The 18491-nt window shown below is 34.4% G+C and overlaps 2 protein-coding genes across 2 annotated transcripts in view; both read left to right on the top strand.

The window, feature by feature from the left end:
* The first annotated feature begins 96 nt into the window (after positions 1–96).
* Positions 97–5313, top strand: LOC123702367 (proteasome subunit alpha type-2). The gene is made up of 6 exons (XM_045650108.1): positions 97–183; positions 369–445; positions 562–660; positions 3591–3747; positions 4448–4603; positions 5111–5313. Exons 1-6 carry the CDS (start codon positions 143–145, stop codon positions 5283–5285), a joined length of 705 nt encoding a protein of 234 aa, XP_045506064.1. The 5' UTR covers positions 97–142; the 3' UTR covers positions 5286–5313.
* A 6233-nt stretch (positions 5314–11546) lies between these two features.
* LOC123702359 (unextended protein-like) overlaps positions 11547–18491 on the top strand; it is a 49283-nt gene continuing 42338 nt past the window's right edge. The window contains exon 1 of the mRNA XM_045650097.1: positions 11547–11942. Coding sequence (XP_045506053.1) covers positions 11575–11942 — 368 coding nt within the window. The 5' untranslated portion in view covers positions 11547–11574. The remainder of the gene's footprint in view (positions 11943–18491) is intronic.

Below are 18491 nucleotides of genomic sequence, written 5' to 3'. Positions count from 1 at the left end.
TGATAAAAATAACAATGACTTTAATTTAATTTTCTACACACTATTAATTATACGTGGCGATTATCCGAACATAAATTTGTCAAACCAGCACCGAAGTCCGAAATATGACAGAGCGAAAATTTTGACAATTTGCTTTGTAATCATGGCGTCGGAACGTTACAGTTTCTCGTTAACAACATTTAGGTAAATTTATTTATTTACGCTGTTTCTTATAACAAATCATGCATATTTGAGTGCTTTATCAATTGTTCTAACACCCCATAAAGTTAAATTTTGAATTCCCCCTCAATTACGAAAACAATGACAAACAAAACTTTGATTCGTGATGTCCTCTTTATAAATCTTTATATTACTCTTTAATATTTCAGTCCATCTGGAAAATTGGTGCAAATTGAATATGCCTTAGCCGCTGTAGCAGCCGGCGGGACTTCCGTCGGAATTAAAGGTAAGAAATTGAAAAATCTATAGGTTATACGCTCTATTGAAAACTTCGTAACTACTTATAAAATACAAAGACTATATGTATGGTTTGGCTTTAAAAGTTTATTTATATCGTTTCAGCATCAAATGGAGTGGTTATAGCTACAGAGAACAAACATAAAAGCATTCTGTATGATGAGCACAGTGTCAACAAAGTTGAGATGATCACTGGACATATCGGTGAGTCTAATCCTTATTTATCTTCAATAGTAATGCATATAAATGTAGAACACAACTTTTATGCCAAATATAACATATATTTTGCCTCATGTTCCTTTGTTAATAAAACTTTCTCAGTTTAGCATCAGCCGTCAGTGACTGAAACAAATTTGACTTAATAGAATAATATTATTCTAACATAAACTAAATTAATACAATAAGTATCTTGAGTATCTAGAACCCATTAAAAGAGCAACTATGGAGTTTCTTGCTGGTTCTTCTACATAGATACTGCTTTCTGAATTGGTGGTAAATGTTAAAATATGTATTGATGATTCGAAAGTGCTTTTAAAAGAAGTGTAATTGAATAAATAAATGTTTGAGTTTATTGTATTTAAATCTCAATATACATAGTTATGTATATGGTTAGGGAGCCAGGTGCAAATTTGGTTAATTATTTCCTCTCAAGAGATAATTCGTCAGACGCATCAGAGTATAGTATTATAAAGCCTCATGAACGTCAGCTGGCGCTTGGTTGGGGGGGTGAGCGGTAGTAGCCTCCCACGCACGTTGGAAAAAAAAATACATTCATTCATTTCCTCTCAGCTAAAAATTTGTCAAATTGTAGCTAACCCAATATCTCAACGAAAAAAAATAATCAGCTGGTTACAACATGGTGTATTATACGTCAGCTGGTGTCTCGAACGTGAAAAAAATAAAATTATTTTCCGTGATTTCCTCTCAAACAAAAATTTACCTGATGATAGCTTATATGTAACTGTGGATATATATATAGGTCAGCTGGCTGTATCTTGGTGGAAAAACCGTCAGCTGATACTTTGAAAGTTATTACATAGGAGTTAGACAGAAGCATCTATTGCCAATTTATATGCATCAACTGACTAGGTTTTCCTCGAATTATTGCTAGCTGATTTTTTTTATTTATCGCATCAGTATATTAACAATCAGCTCACAAATTTTCATCTGAGATGAAATGACATATCTTTAATTATTATCGTTATTTTTAAAAATTCAAGCAACACACGCTAGCATAATATAGACAGTAATAAGGTACTTGGAGGTGGTTAGTTGTGCGCATGATCGGGGTACTACGTACATTCAGCCACATCGGTAAACATGTTTTTACAAATATTATAAACTGCATTTAAAAATAACTATCATATCATCAAATTCACATAACTACCTAAAAGTGTAATAAATATGAAATAACCCACTAAAAACATTAGTTAACTATAATTATAAAAAAAAAAGTTTAATATATAATTAATAAAGTTAATAACTTATCTTTTACGGGGACTTATGTTGATGGAATTCCACGTATCTCGATGATTTTGTTAATGTCTCATTATATTCGAGACACCAGCTGACGTATAATACACCATGCTGTAACCAGCTGATTATTATTTTTCGTTGAGATATTGGGTTAGCTACAATTTGACAAATTTTTAGCTGAGAGGAAATGAATGAATATACTTTTTTTTCTTACGTGCGTGGGAGGCTACAACCGCTCACCCCCCCAACCGAGCTCCAGCTGACGTTCACGAGGCTTCATAATACTATACTTTGATGCATTTTACTAATTACCGCTTGAGAGGAACTTGGTCATAAAATCTGCTTCTGGCTCCCGGACCAATAGTGATATATGTAGATTCTAAATTAATTTGATAAACATAATTTATTACCTTAGATTAAGGATTGGTCTCCGCGCGCGCTACGACTAGATACCGCCGGCGTACTCGAAAAATGCGGCAACTAAAAGCACGCCGAAATCGGCGTAACCGAGCCAGTCGTGTCACAAGCATTGTGTGGAGAGGGCGTACCGATAGTTTCTAAAGATTTTGGACAAAACCTGAAGTAAAATGCCTGTTTGTGCCATAAAACTGTTTAAAAAAAATACAACAAATAATAAGAAAGACACTGGGATTACGTACCATCAGGAATAATCGTATTATTCAATATTTCACCTGTACTTTGAAAATGTTGTTTACGAAAATACGACGCCATTTAGTGTTGCCGTACTGCATATCCCAAAAACACACTTTTAATTTGAACTTATTTTATTCATAATGTTTTTTTTTTTCAATACTATTACTAACGCATATTATAAAAAAAATGATAATAACAATAATTTATTTCTGTTTAACCTTGTTTAACTGACTCATATATATGTTACTTTTTTTATTACCGCTTTTTTACTTTTAAAAAACCTTTGTGATAGTATAGTGGCATCGCAAGTGGATTTGAGTCACATGTCATGGGTTCGATTCCCGGCAAGGCCAAAATGAAATAAAAATATTTTTCAAACTTCAATTTATGTAGCTGGCAGTACAATTCTTCACACACACTAGCGTCCTTACAAATCGCCTTACACACACTACAGAACTGAGTTGCCGCACTCACGGAGCTATTGTTTTTAGGTGGAGCGGTATCTAGTCGTAGCGCGCGCGCGGAGACCAATCCATAATCTAAGTTTATTACATTCAATAAGTGTACAACTTGATCTTCTGTCTTTAGTCACTTCATTTATCTATATTGTATGCTGTTAGGGCGGCCGTACACAGACCACTTCAATAAGTTGAGACCGATGGCTTGAAGCTGCGACTGCACGGTGAACAACAGACATTCATTCATTGCCGTACACGGATTGCTCAAGCAGTTGCGATCTCTTCAATTGCGCGGTTTGTAGCGATAGTTCGAGCAGGCAACGACCTACCCCTCGAGCAGTCCGTTTACGTTGCTCAGCCGTTAACTGCTTGAGCAATCTGTGTACAGCCGGCCTTACAATAAAAAAAATGGAAAGGAATTTAAAACTTTGGTCACCCATTAATCATAATGAAAGAAAGAAAGAAAATGTTTATTTACTGGCATATTTAATGACAAAATCTAATACAATCATTGCTAGTTTTTAACCACCTATTTCTCCATCCCAGGTATGGTCTATTCCGGCATGGGTCCGGACTACCGTCTCCTCGTGACGCAGGCTCGCAAGATGGCGCAGCAGTATTACCTGATGTACCATGAGCCCATACCTACTGCACAACTAGTGCAGAGAGTCGCTACCGTCATGCAAGAGTATACGCAGTCTGGGTATGTTGGTATATAAGTATATATATTCTAACTTGTATTATAAACAGTAAATTACTTCTTTTCTATCCTACAAATGTTATAAAAGTTTTTGAGGACAGATGTATGTGTGTGTCACTCTTTCGTGATAAAACACATGAGCTATGGATTACTATAGTTGATTTCGCATGTGGGTGTGAGTTATTATAAATTGTGTATATAGCCATGGTGTGAACAGGGGAGGGGGGGAGGATTTTAAGCAATTAACATGAATTTTTTTTCTATTATCAGTCAGTTGAATTTCCAAATGTTTAAAACTGGATTTGGATCTATATATTATTCAGTTGTAAAAAAAGAGTTATTTAAAAGTGTAAGAGGAGTTGTTTCCAATCACCCTTTTTCACGATTATCCGGATTGACCGTATATAAAAATTTATACATAGTATTGTATGCAACACCGAAGGCTATTTATGTATTTCGAGAACACCTTCATTTTAATGAAAAAGCCATTTTAAGCTATTGCATAGCTTCTATCGCGGGCCTTGAGCGCGGGGACCGAATCGAGAAACTCCGTAACGAAAAAACCTCACGCTCCCCACTCCGACGGGCGGAGGTGTGGCTTGAAGGCATAGCATGCAATAGCTTTACCGCGGCAGTCCCCGAGTGACACACGTCTTTTTTTTGTATTAATTGAATATGTTTAAAAAGTGTGTTTTTAATTCAGTGGTGTCCGTCCGTTCGGAGTGTCGCTCCTAATCTGCGGGTGGGACGGGGACCGTCCGTACTTGTTCCAGTGTGACCCGTCCGGGGCATACTTTGCGTGGAAAGCCACCGCTATGGGGAAGAACTTTAATAACGGAAAAACTTTCTTGGAGAAGAGGTTGGTTTTATTATAGTAATGTGTTTATTTTTATAGCATTAAATACAGTTTAGTATTTGTTTAACTTTAAAGAAAAAGATAAAAATCAATTAGATAGAAAATAATAAAGTGATTCTTTTTTTATATTTAAGTATATATAATGAATGTCTTTGTGATGAGTGTCTTTCAAAATATTCAATTCTGATTGCCCCTCTCCTGTTAGAATGGAGTGCAGCAATTATTTTTCTATAAAAGTATTTTTATTTGTAAATTTCATACGTTACATAATTTTGTGGTTTGGTTGAAACATTGTTCATTTTCAAGTTTTTTGTAAGGTTTTTTCCAAGATTTTGACCAAGCAGTTAATATTAATAATACATATTATTATTTTTTTGCTACGCTTTAGATAAAACTAAGTCTTGATCACTTGATTTTGAAAATGTTTTCTATTTTACACAATCTTGTCAGATTTACCACAGAATAAAAAACACATAAATAGTCATCTATACATATTTCATACAATTTCAGATACACAGAAGAGCTAGAATTAGATGACGCAGTGCACACAGCCATTTTAACTCTCAAAGAGGGTTTCGAGGGACAAATGACTGCGGACAATATTGAAGTGGGGATATGCGATGCAAGTGGCTTCCGGAGACTGGAACCGGCTCATGTTAAAGATTATCTAGCTAATATTCCGTAATATGTATAATAAATTTGTGTTTTGGTTCCGTGTGTTTTATTATTTTTATATAGATCCCATTGAATAGTGATGTTATAATAGACTAGCTGTGTCCCGCAGTGCTCTGGTCCTGTTGGTCTCAGCGTGATGATATAAAGCATATAGCCTTCCTCGATAAATAGGCTATCTAACACCGAAAGAATTTTTCAAATCGGACCAGTAGTTCTTGAGATTAGCGCGTTCAAACAAACTCTTCAGCTTTATAATAAGTCAGACTTATTTGATATTCGATGATGGACTTTCCAATACAATACTTTCAATAGTCGTAAATTAGATAATTTCTAATAGTTCCTATGAAACAAACTCGTCAGCTTTGTAATATTAATTTATGCTAGTAGACCTATTTGGATGGACGTTTCTTTTTTCATTTTTACATGCATAAAATCAATGATATTTTATGTATAGATACGTTATATACTCACAAGATATCCAAAAAAAATGCTTCCTATGCAGTGTCAGGCACACACAAATACAAGTTTCATTTTACTTAATTTATTACATTGACAGACTGTATAAGAGAGATGGCTCTAATAAAATGATATAAACAAAAAAGACAAAGATAGTTTGTCACTTCCGCGCAGGTGTAAGCAAAAGTCACAAGAATTCACCAATTAAATATAAATAAACAAATAGTTGCCATGGCAATTGGCATAGACTAACGACACAGAAGGTTCAATGTTATAGATGTTACGTTTCCTGCACACGTAAACAAATGTGACAATTTCATTTATTATTTAATTATTATTATGAAGTTGTATTAAAATGAAAAAAACTTTTTTGGAGATATAACTGTATTAAGCATTTATTACTAGCTGTGGTGTTCGTTTTCGGTCATCATCATTTCACCCGATAAACACCCACTGCTGAGCATAGTCCTCCTTATAGAACTCCATACGGACCGATCTTACGCTATTCGTTTCAAGGCAGTTCCCGGAACCCGTACAAGGTCATCACTCCAACTTGTAGGATATAATAATAGTGGTGCCTAGATGAAAAAAAGTATGAAATAAAAGAAAGGACGAAGTATAAGCCCTTTTTTATCTAAAACACAAATAAAATGTATGTTCAATAGCTATTTACAGAAAAGCAAATAGCATTTTTCGTCAGTAGCGATAATCTTTTCTTTAATGTATACGTATATTCAACATCATTTTTGCAAACAAACATTTTTGCCATCACGATTTCATTGCATATAATAAATAGATATATTTGTTAATTACATGCACTGTGTGGATTTAAATATAAATATAATCAAGTATTTACCCAAATCGAAATTAATAAAATAGCCGTTCTATTTTCAATAATCGTATCTACATGATAATCTTTGAACACAATGTGCGCTAGCTTTGTCACACTAGTGATTGAAGCAATGTTTTATCCCTTTCATTATTTCAATACAAGTGTCAAGCAAGTGACATTCATTAATAATTGCAAATTGTTATTTTTGCTCTAAAATTATAATATTTTAATACATTTACCTGTGATATGATATTCCTCTATCTTTCTTTATTTTACTATCGTAATTTGTGCACTTTCTGAACACACAAGAAGGCATTATTGATAATTTTAACGTTTATATCAGCATGTACGTTCGCTGTCACAAGTCACAATCTGACTGATTCCACTGGTCCCAATTAGGACCAATTCACGGTTTACGTTTTGGTGCGTTGGTAACGTATCTACCTCTTGTTTCTATATATAATATCATTGCATAAAATGTTTTCTAATCTGAATGTGCCACGAAAGGAGTCTCATAGCCAATGCCGGCGCGGCGCCTAAAATGTTGCCAATTTTAATAATAATCAACTACCTACTGTATGTTGCTGTGGTATGCTGTATTGTTAATTTTTTTTATCTTTTATCGTAATATTATCACTGAAAAATCTTTCACTATCGATTCTAAGCTATCAATAGTTATTCGATTAAGAAGGTATAATACGTAGATTATAAATTGTTTTTCATTTCTTCTAGATGCCTTTATTTTAAAGTTTCAATACAAAATCAGGTTGTTATAAATTTTTGGTATTGATGAACTCGCATTCTTTTCTTCACAATTTTTAATAATAATTTAGCTAGTTATGAATTTCTAGAAGCTTAATTATATTCCGCAACATAAGGGACCGTATTTTGACCTCTTATTTCCAGACAGTTTACGCCTATTATACATTATAGGTACTCTTTGGTTTACGCCGTCAATTGAACTGACTGGCAAATTCATGGCTATTGCGATCAAATTGCGATCATAATTTGAATTTGCCACTTGCCAGTCTGTTCAATTCAGGGCGTAAACCAAAGAGTACTTACTATACGGCCGAGAAGTAATACGGCCCCTAGGTACATATTATCACAAAAGAGTTTTCGGAACATGAGGCGACTTATAGTTTGTTGATTTGTCTTCGCTTTGGAGAAAATAACTGTTGAATGAAAAACTGGGGTACAAAATAATTTTCTTTCATTCGTAGTAGTCGCAAGTGCCCTTTTAGTGTACGGGCTACGGCACTGTACGGTGTACATATGTATTTATGTGGGATGATAAGATGAGATGAATGACTAATTTGTGTTTCAGAACGTGTGTTAGATTATTTTTTGAACGAAGATGACTTTGAGTGAATGTGAAGCAGAGAGCGAATGAGGCTGTGGAATGAGGAATGCTCTTTCTCTTTTATTTTGTATTTTATTGGGATCGGGGGTGAAGACGGCTATTACTCTGTTATAAATTATTTAAAAAATAGATTGTGGTCTAAAAATAAATCTCAAGAAGTCCAAAAGTTCATTACGCCCCGATCCTGCATTTATCCATCCATACTAATAATATAAATGCGAAAGAACTCTGTCTGTCTGTCTGTTACTCAATCACGCCTAAACTACTGAACCAATTTTCATGAAATTTGTGATGACGCAATCCCGGAAATTCCACGGGAACGGGAATTATGCGGGTTTTTCTTTGCGGGCGGAAACCTATTTTGTAATAAGTAGGTAGTAAAAGTATGAGGAAAAGCCAATCCCTGGATTAGGTACAACAATTTTCTGCGTGTGGGGCAATCGGCAATCCCACATCACCATTCACCACTACATAGAACAAAACAAAGTCGCATTCCGACCTCGATGTCTGTATGCTTAGATTTTTCAAACTATTTTTTTAATATGCAAGGGGAAGGTTTTAGTATATAATTTATTAGGTTTTAGACAAAGCGAGAGAAGAAGGGCGAGTAGCTAGTTACTAATATCATTGAACATCTGTCCGGAACAATATTTTTTTCGATTAAATTATATGAATCGATTACTTATAAAAAACTATATCAGAGTTATTCAGATTTACCTACATTACTAGAAAAAAAACCGATAAAAACTTCTAATCAAAGAAAATCACAGCCTATCTGTGTGATTTTGATAAGAGATAATCAATCGATTGTATCGCATTGAATTACGTAAATCTTTGCGTAATTTTTTCAAAACACTTGCGTTGATGCGTTGTTTTTAGGGTTCCATGGATCAGATAAACAATGTACTTAAGTATCACAAAAAAAAATCTTGTGTCCTATGTTACAGGATGATTACAGGCATGGATTTGATAAAAAAAAGGTGTAGGAAAACGTTCCCAGAAGACCATCCATAACGTATCAATCATTCATAACATTTTGTACGAAAAAACAATAAATATTCCGGAAATCTACAACTCGACCAAGCTAAGTTTGCACCCCGTTGGAATGCTGCGCCCTGCACGCTTTCCCGCTCACCTTCCAAAAATCTAACAAACTAACAAAATAAAATCTAACAAACATTTGTTTACTTTTTTTAAGTCATAGCCAATCTTTTTTTGCAGACCGTAGTATGTGTTAGTGTGACGTACCTAATCGACGCGAGGTGCAAACATAGCTTGGTCGAGTTATACTTAATATTTTGCAACTAAATTCAAGTTGAAAAAATACGGGAAATCTGACCGTATTCGTAATTCGACTAATACTGACCTGTGTCACTGTGTGTAATACTGACTCGTCTCAAAAATCCATCATGTAAACAGTAAATCCACAATATGTAAATCTATACTAATATAAAGAGGAAAGGTTTGTATGTATAGTTTTCACCCATAAGGCATAAACTACTGAACCGATTACAATGAAAAGCACACATATAGAGGGTAACTTGGATTAACACATAGGATAGGTTTTACGGGAATGGGAATTTAATGGGAATTTAGAATTTTAAATTTTTGTCTGTTTGTCAATTTGTCTGTATGTCCAAGCTTATCTTAAAAAGTACTGCATGGATTTACTTAAAATTTGGTACGCAGACGCTTGAGAACTAAGGAAGATTTTATCCCGGAAAACCCACGGGAACGGGAACTATGCGGGTTTTCCTTTGAAAACGCGGGTGGAGCCGCAGGCGGAAATATATTGTAACTATAGGTACCTACTTAGACTACTTAATTTTTTTTTGTTGTCGAATTATCTACATCAAAAGCACAAATGACTAGATACACAGAAGTAACTAAACAATAAACTGATAACAGACAGTACACTAGCATCAAGGTTTTTTTTTCTCTTTTTGGAACTTCTACGTTTGCATTTATAATATTGGTCGTGCTCTCGAAAGAAATCAAAAATTATTACTTAGGTACTATTTATTTTATTTGAACTTCATATCTGAACCCTTCTCTTTCATATGCCCGACACACACTTGCCCGTTTTATTAAAAATTAAATTAAATGGGAAAACACGTAAGTACACGTCCGCTGATCGAAATCAACACTCGATACACGTCAATAAATTAGTAGTCCAATAAGTATAGGTAGGTACTGTGGGTAGGTAGGTAGTTAGCATATCTAGTAACCTAGTGATGCTATCTACATGAAAAAAATACACTTTCTTCTTTACCAATTTAAAAAATACGAGGTTCTCAATTCGTCGGTATCTTTTTTTTTGAAGTGAAACTTCTAAGCTCGTTGAGAGTAAAACTTCAAGGTCGCGTCATGGCAATTGGCAATACCGTTATGTCATGGAGTAAGGCGGTAAAAAATTTGATATAAGCTTCCATTGAGTTATCGTACCTAGTAATAGTAACTCAATGGATATATCTTTGAATCTTGCCAAAGAAGTTTGACTTCTTCTGCTCGGCACACACGCTCTTTTTTATGTATGTTCCCCGATTTCTCTATGACGCCTGCACCGATTTCGAAAATTCTTGTTTTGATTGAAAGAGTTTGAGAGAAATATACCTCCCAGTTGGTACATGATCAGGTCAGGGGCTGGTCATGGAATCTTGGAAAAATCTAAGTACCTACCTAACTCTTCATTTATTTCAAAGTTGTTATCGATTACATTTGATCTAGTTCTAAAGGTGGTTTTTAGATTTTTGTTAAAACAGAATTACTTATTCATAATCAGCTGATAACCTACGTACGTAAGTATATAACCTACGTAAATAGAATCGCTAGCGAGATATAAGTTTATCTTTCGCGCCAACTTTTCAATGTTATTGCAATTTTTGTATAAAAATATTGTGCAATAAGAAATTTCATTCATTGATTATTATTGAATTACCGGGTTTAAAACATACACGCAAACTCCCAAAAGCAAAAACACAATACACACTACCTACCTACAAAAAGAAACTTGTTAAATGCGAAAATCATAGTTACAGTTAACTAAAATATCAGCTTTTAAAACTTGGTATTTTGCATATTTGTCTGCAGATAAACTATGTTTAAAATTCAAATCCAACACGTGACATTGCATTTAATCAGTTTACATAATTTAACCTACAAACGTTATCGTTTACACTTTATTATCTTTAATCTTAAATGAAGATTATTTTAACGACAACCTTAAATAACACTAGTGTTGTGTAATGTTTAAGTTAAGAACAACTGAATCGAATAATATAAAACACATGATAAAACATAACTCGATAGTAAAGAAGTTATAACTCACAGAGCAAGTAATATTGTTAAAACTCTTCAAATTGGAATCAACTTAAAAAGCACATAAGAGTCTAATAAGAAAATTATTTATGTTCCTTCTCACAATTTTTTTATTATTGATATTTTTCTTTATAACACACATAACATGAAATACCAATTATCGATAATTATCAATTACATCACTATGGTCTATACGCTTAATACACAACAGATAATAAATAAATCGAAACCTTCATTCGAGTTGCAACTCGATTCGGAATCAATGTGAATCGATATTCCCGTCCCGTATTTTCATTTTTCGTTTCATAATTCATTCGCGTTCCGTGTGTCATGGCGGCTGTGCGTGTGTTACGGACTAGTGGTTTAATACTTTTATTATTTTTAATAAACACGCTCGCCGTGTCGCCATGGATAACATCGGTGGACGTAGATAACGCATTGTGCGATGAGTTCAATTGTAATTATCGCATAAAAGTGTCTGGTGGTTTGCGTGAATGGTCTTTAACCTCCCGAGTTAAGAATCGTGGTGATGTGTGTTCCGGTAATTTTATAGCTGAAAAGTCGAATGAGTTTGTCGATTTGACTGTACCTGTCTTCGATAAGTTGTATTTTTGTGTGGAGCGTGATGGTGTTCTGTATCATGAGGGCCCTGGATTATATTTGGTCGGCGGTGACGTCATCAGCCGCGAACTACCAGAGTGAGTTTTCATAACTTTTATTTGTGTTAACTTTTAGCGCGGTTGTACGAACTTCGATTGTTTCATGATCTCAAATTTGAGAGATGACTAAGAGCTTAGGTTTAACTTATTCGCAATGCAATTTTGTTATGTGATGATTCATAATATAATTACGAGGTTTTTATCGTGGGTAGCTTGACATATTTATTTTTATAATTATATTACATTTGGTAGGTACGTTAACCTTTTTTAGTATTTTCATTGGGAGGTAGGTAGGTGACTTTCAAATAATACCTATAACAATAAGTTTATAAATAGAAAACTTGATAAACGCGTATGATTCAATACCGTGGCTTAACTAAAAACAATGTTTGAAGTTTTTATCTCTGTGTATGTTCGTTAAATAAATCATATTTTACTTAGGTATATCAACCTACCTAGTTAGTTAGACCAGACTGTACCTACTGTGCAAATTAAGAACTTTCATGATTTTTTATCAAGACGCATTAGTATTTAGTTTATCGCCTTTTTTTGAAAATACAACTAGGTATCATAAAACAAAGTCGCTTTCTCTGTCCCTATGTCCCTTTGTATGCTTAAATCTTTAAAACTACGCAACGGATTTTGATGCGGGTTTTTTTTAATAGATAGAGTGATTCAAGAGGAAGGTTTTAGTATATAATTTATTAGGTTTTAGACAAAGCGGGCGAAGCCGCGGGCGGTAAACTAGAGTACAATGAAATGAAATTAAAGTATAAAAAATCTCATCACGTCGGAATGTGGCGCAAATCCGACATTCGAATCCCGTTTTACCCTTTCCGTACGGAACCCTAAAAAACATTGTTGCGCTAAAAATCTGCCATTTTCTTTTCAACATTTTGATGAAACCAGTATCACTTTTCAATTAAATATATCTCTCAATTACGCTAAAATCTATCAAATACACATACATACACTCGAAAAACCATACCCCTCTTTTATCAGTCCAGTTAAATCGTTTCTCAGACTGTAACCAACTCGATCCCCTGGAATGCGAACAGACACTAATTGCAACTGTTACTGATAAACATTCTTATTTATATACTAGCTGTGTGACCTGGCTTCGCTCGCGTAGATGTTTGTTTTGTAATTTTTGTGGTTATTATACCTACCTAGCTTATAAATATATATATACTAGATGTATAGCCCGACTTCGCTCCTGTAAATGAATATCTTGCAATTTATTTCAATTTTTAAAAGTAGGTACCTACATAATATTATAATCGTAATCGAAGTGATTGAAAGCGGTCCAGTAGTTCCTGAGATTTTCGCGTTCAAACAATCAATCAAATTATTAGATAAATATAAAAATAGACTAGGTAGGTATGTTACTTTTATCCGTAAATATTTTATTTACGGCATACGCCAAACCATACATATATTAAACTTAATTCTAAACTTATCACTATAACCTTAGTTCTAGGTACCTCTTACATTCTTCACCTATCATTCCCATCCCTGACACAAACAAATCATATACTGGTGCAGAATTGAGGATTGAGTTCAGCAGCGAAAGCATGCGAGGCACCGGAGACTGCTGGCGTTGAACCGTGCGTGTGCGCCAAGCAGCTAACAGTTGGTGGCTTCGAGCCCGTGTATAATTATCAGGCACATTTAGCCGTAAGAGCATTTCTAATAAATCATTAGAATCTATTTTATTGTATAAAACGTTAAGAGCAAATTTAACAGTTGATAGACTTCTACGAAGTTCCAGCGAGTTATAACCCAAACTACCCAGCAAGAATTTTGTGGGATACAGATATGGGTAATAATTAGTTATAACTTCTTGCATACAAGGACCTTAAGAATTTCTTTTGCACCTGCTCCAACATAAGGATATATTTTTTCTCGTAGGGACTCCAGACAACGGAATTCGTCTCTAGAATACTCCTAACAAGTGCCGAGTAGAGAACTCTAATAGCGCTATCTGAAAGTCCGACAGAGTTGCGCAGTAAGAATCCTAAACGTTTGTATGCAGCGTTAGAAACATTGTGAATATGCTCATGAAATGAAAGATGAGGCACAAATGTGATACCTAAGTCGCGCACTTTAATCACACGCGATATTCGATCCTGTCCGAAACTAGCGTTTAGCTACTATTATGTATTCTGTGCCTAAACTATAAACATAGTTCCGTATATAGGCTGAACGACTAAATGTCATAAATTCACACTTGTCAATATTAAAGTGTAGTTTGTTCTCCACACTCCACATATAAACTGCATCTACGTCTGTTTGCAAGCGGCAGTAATCTTCATCCGATTTAATGACTTTAAATATTTTAACATCATCGGCAAAGAGTAAGATATCCTACTTTTCAATTACATCCGGTAAATCGTTTATCAGTAATAAAAACAGCAAAGGACCAAGATTTGATCCTTGACTTATACCAGATCGAGTAGAATAAGACTCTGAAATATACGGGCCATATTTTACAAATTGTTTCCGATCCCTAAGATAATTAGAAAACAGCTTGAGCAAAGTCGGGCCACATCCATGATCTGCTAACTTCAACAACAGTACATCATTATCAACACGGTCAAAAGCTTTGCGGAAATCGAGATAAATAACATCGACTTGATTCTGCTTATCCATTTTCCAAATTATAAGAAAATAAAATAATATATAAATATTCAGGACAATTTTCACACTCGGTACGATCTAAAAGATGAAGGATTTTTTAATCGGTCGAGTACCTACTTTTTAGTGATCGCCGAATAAACATTTTTTCCACATGTTTTTCATTATTTCCTTCTAGTGAACTAAACAACATTCATATCGGTGAAGCCGTTTTGACGTGATTGACATAATATGCAAATAAAGATTGATTTCGCGTTATTTTTAAAATTAATAGTTGACGTAAAGTTGTAGTTATTTTTAACTGTTGTTAATTAAATATATTAATATAATTAAATTAAGACCGGTTCTAGTAAGCCGTAATCGTATGTTACGAGTTACGACTTAACTGATCTGTTTTTAATGTTATATGTATATAAATAATTATGTAAATTGTAAACATTATAATAAGAAAAAGCTACTCTGGGGCCGTATTTTTTTTAAAGGCACCCGCCATCACAGGGTGTTTGCGCCACCTCTGGAATATTGTCCAGAGACATCATTTACATTTTTTATTTATGGGGCCGTATTATGGTCTCTTTACTCTTATTTCCAGACAGATTACGCCGTAAATTGAACTGACTGGCAAATTCATATCGCAACAACCAGTCATGGTTAGTGCAATCATAATATGAATTTGCCAGTCAGTTCAATTCATGGCGTAAACTGTCTGGAAATAAGATGTCATAATACGGCCCCTGTTAATTAGTTTGCACCAAGAAGCTTATAACTAATACACTGGAGATTGCACTATGAATGTTGACTTGTCACGGGAAGGTATGACCTTGAATGACGCTTGGTTGTTTTTTGTCCCTTTCACACCTAACTTGGCGGGCGTTTTTCCATTACCCGGCCCGGCTCCGGCACGGCAACGGCATGGTCGGGGACCGGTACCGGCACCGGGACTTCGTATTTCCATTGCGCCGGTGTCGATGCCGGTTTACGCCCGGTGAGTGGTACAATACTAATATGACAATTCATATAAATATGCAATACATATGCAATTTTGCCGGTGCCGGTGCCGGGCCGGGTAATGGAAAAACGCAGATATAAGCTTCTTGGTGTGCACCAAATAGGTACATATACTCTGACACTACTTCACAGGAGGTAGGTAAAATATTGTTTTTACTCTTGTAAAACTGTACAGAGATGGAAATACTTTGTTTATACCTACTTATATATGTAACAATATAAGTTATACATGATAAAATTCTAGATAAACTGTAAAAGTTTTATTATACCTACTCAAAGTGAAATCCCCGTAGTTTTCCATGAGTCATAATTTCCACTATGAATATAAATGAGTTTGCTTTGAGGAAAGTTAACAAGAATAAGACTTATTTTGCATTAAAATTGTCGACGAATTATTACCCGACTGCGAGCCGACAGACAATTATAGCATTCCTTGATTTTTAGGGTGCCGTACCGAACCGGTAAAACGGGATCCTATTTACTGGGACTTCGTTGTCTGTCTGTCTGTCTCCAGGCTGTATCTCATAAACCGTAATAGCTAGAAAGCTGAAATTTTCACAAATGATGTATTTCCGTTGCCGCTATAACAACAAATACTAAAAATTAAAATATATATATATATATATATATATATATAGATATCTCCACGGGCACTATGTTGATCAAACGTGCCATATAGTTAGTAATTATTTGATCCGTTTTCACTTGTTGATCCGGTTGGTATTTGTGGATCCATTGCCACACCACCGTCCGTATGTGGATCCGAACGGAGCCACAAGTGTAACCATCAGTAATAATAATAATTACGTGCTTTTTATACAAATCCACCTTTTTTGCGTTTAAGCTCTTGTTGATCCGATTCAAATGAGCCAATCAGAGCCCACCGAGCTCAGCCATTGGTTGCTTGCGGCCTTAGCCATTTGAAGGTTTAAAGACATTTATTTCCGTTAAAGAAACGTATGTTGCCGTTCGCCTTCCATAATTTGTTCGGATCTTCGGGAGGGCAAGATAGCTAGCTCGTCTATTAGGATAGTGGCGATTTGATGTTGAGATTATAATATTTGTATTTATGTTTTTATGTAGCGCTTTGCGGATGAACATACACGTATTATAAAAGTATAATTGTTTTAAATTCATTATTTTAGTGTCGTCGTAGATTTTATTTGTAGAAGTTAAAAAAGGATAGTTTAAGATGATTTAATGATTTTATTTTGTAAAATTTGGAGTGGCGCTAATTTATTTTTGTAAGCACTCCCCCAGACTTCTATTAAATACATTAGGTGCGGCTTTGCTAACGTGTTGTAGATGGTGTGGCGTAATTTATGGGGTAGGTATGCAAGAAGTAATATTACGCAGAGATCTAAGAAGTGCTGATAATTTATTTTTTAGATGGTCGATGTGATAATTCCATTTCAGAGAGCTGCCGATTCGCAAATCTAGGTTATTTCTCGTGGGTTTTATGTTCTAATACAACACCGTTAATTTTAAATGGAGCGTATGGCGGAATAATTTTGTTATGAGCTTTGAATTTAGATATATTTATTTTTAGGAGATTGCATTGAAACCATTTATTTAATTCATTTTGTGCTTGCGCTATCATGTCATGTATAGAGGGAACAAAATAAAACAGACAAGTGTCATCCGCATAAAGTGTTAGGTGACCATTTAGCTTTAAATCTTGTAAATTATTAATATAAATTAAAAAAAGCAATTGGCCTAGAATCGAACCATGTATGCCACATGTAATTGGTAAGGGAATGCTATCGTGGTTATCTATTTTAACTATTTGTGAAATATTTATCGATTTTTTAAATATGATTTCAGCATATCTAGTGCTTTACCATTAATGTTAATGGATGTTAATTTCTTTATTAAAAGTTCGTGAGAAACGGTATCGAAGGCCTTTTGTAGGTCAATAAACACTCCCAAAACTATATTGTTTGTGTCAATGTTCTGTTTCATTTAAATAGTTAGGTCCATAGTCGCTGACAGAGTGTTACTTTTTGGCTTAAATCCGTATTGACGCACTGAAATAAAATTAAATGAGTCTAAATATTTTTCTAATCTCGTGTGTAAAATCTTCTCCAATATTTTTGACAATACTGGCAAAACCGAAATTGGCCTATAGTCACCAGGTTCAAATTTTGAGCCACTCTTATAGATAGGAGTTACCTTCGCTATTTTTAACGAGTCCGGAAAACGTCTTTGAATTATGGCTTGGTTAAAACAGTCGCTTAAGGTATGATTTAATTTTTCTTTGATGCATTTAATTGCTTTTGTAGTAATACCATCAAGCCCTGTACTACAGTTTGAAGTAAGTTTTTAAGCTTATTTATAATTATATATTTTTACTGGCTTCGGTAAGTCTGAACTTATTAGTGAGGTAATTTTTAAAATTTCGTAGTTGTCTTTAGATTTCCTCTCCTCTGAGTTATAAAATGTCAATTCTGGGAAACCAGCAAAAATTACATTTTTTTCGCGGCTCTTTCTGTCCCGTAGTTCCTTGATTAAGTTTTTATTTATATGAAGTTGATTTTTAGACGTAAAACCCTATGAGTTGGCTCATGACTGACTGATTTATTGATTGAAGATTTAATTTCAGTAATTTTATTTTACTCTCACCCTGGTTTATCTGGGATTCTAATTGAGAAATAGTACTCTTCAATAATATGTTTTGTTCAGTAATTATCATACATGCTCATGACTTAATTTCATTGATTTGATTCGTATTTTGGCGAATTAAATTCAAAGATTGTTCGTTGGACGATTTAATTTCGGTAATTTGTGTTTTTACCTCAGAAATGTTTTCGTGAATTTTGTTTACTATTTTGTTCATTTGAGCATACATATTTTTCAAGTAATGTACTAATACGGCTCAGCTCCGACCGAATATCCTTCATATCATCACTAAATCTGCAATCTTGTTCTAGCGGTTGTTTCCGT

This window comes from Colias croceus, chromosome 23, assembly GCF_905220415.1.
Source record: "Colias croceus chromosome 23, ilColCroc2.1".
In the NCBI taxonomy this organism is placed as follows: domain Eukaryota; kingdom Metazoa; phylum Arthropoda; class Insecta; order Lepidoptera; family Pieridae; genus Colias; species Colias croceus.
This window is presented reverse-complemented; position numbering and strand designations above follow the sequence as displayed.

Bases quoted from the DNA above. Each gene is read 5' to 3' on its own strand.
- LOC123702367 (XM_045650108.1), top strand. From the start codon at position 143: ATGGCGTCGGAACGTTACAGTTTCTCGTTAACAACATTTAG. The intron at 184-368 runs GTAAATTTATTT...TTAATATTTCAG, and splicing joins TTCTCGTTAACAACATTTAG to TCCATCTGGAAAATTGGTGC. The intron at 3,748-4,447 runs GTATGTTGGTAT...TTTTTAATTCAG, and splicing joins CAAGAGTATACGCAGTCTGG to TGGTGTCCGTCCGTTCGGAG.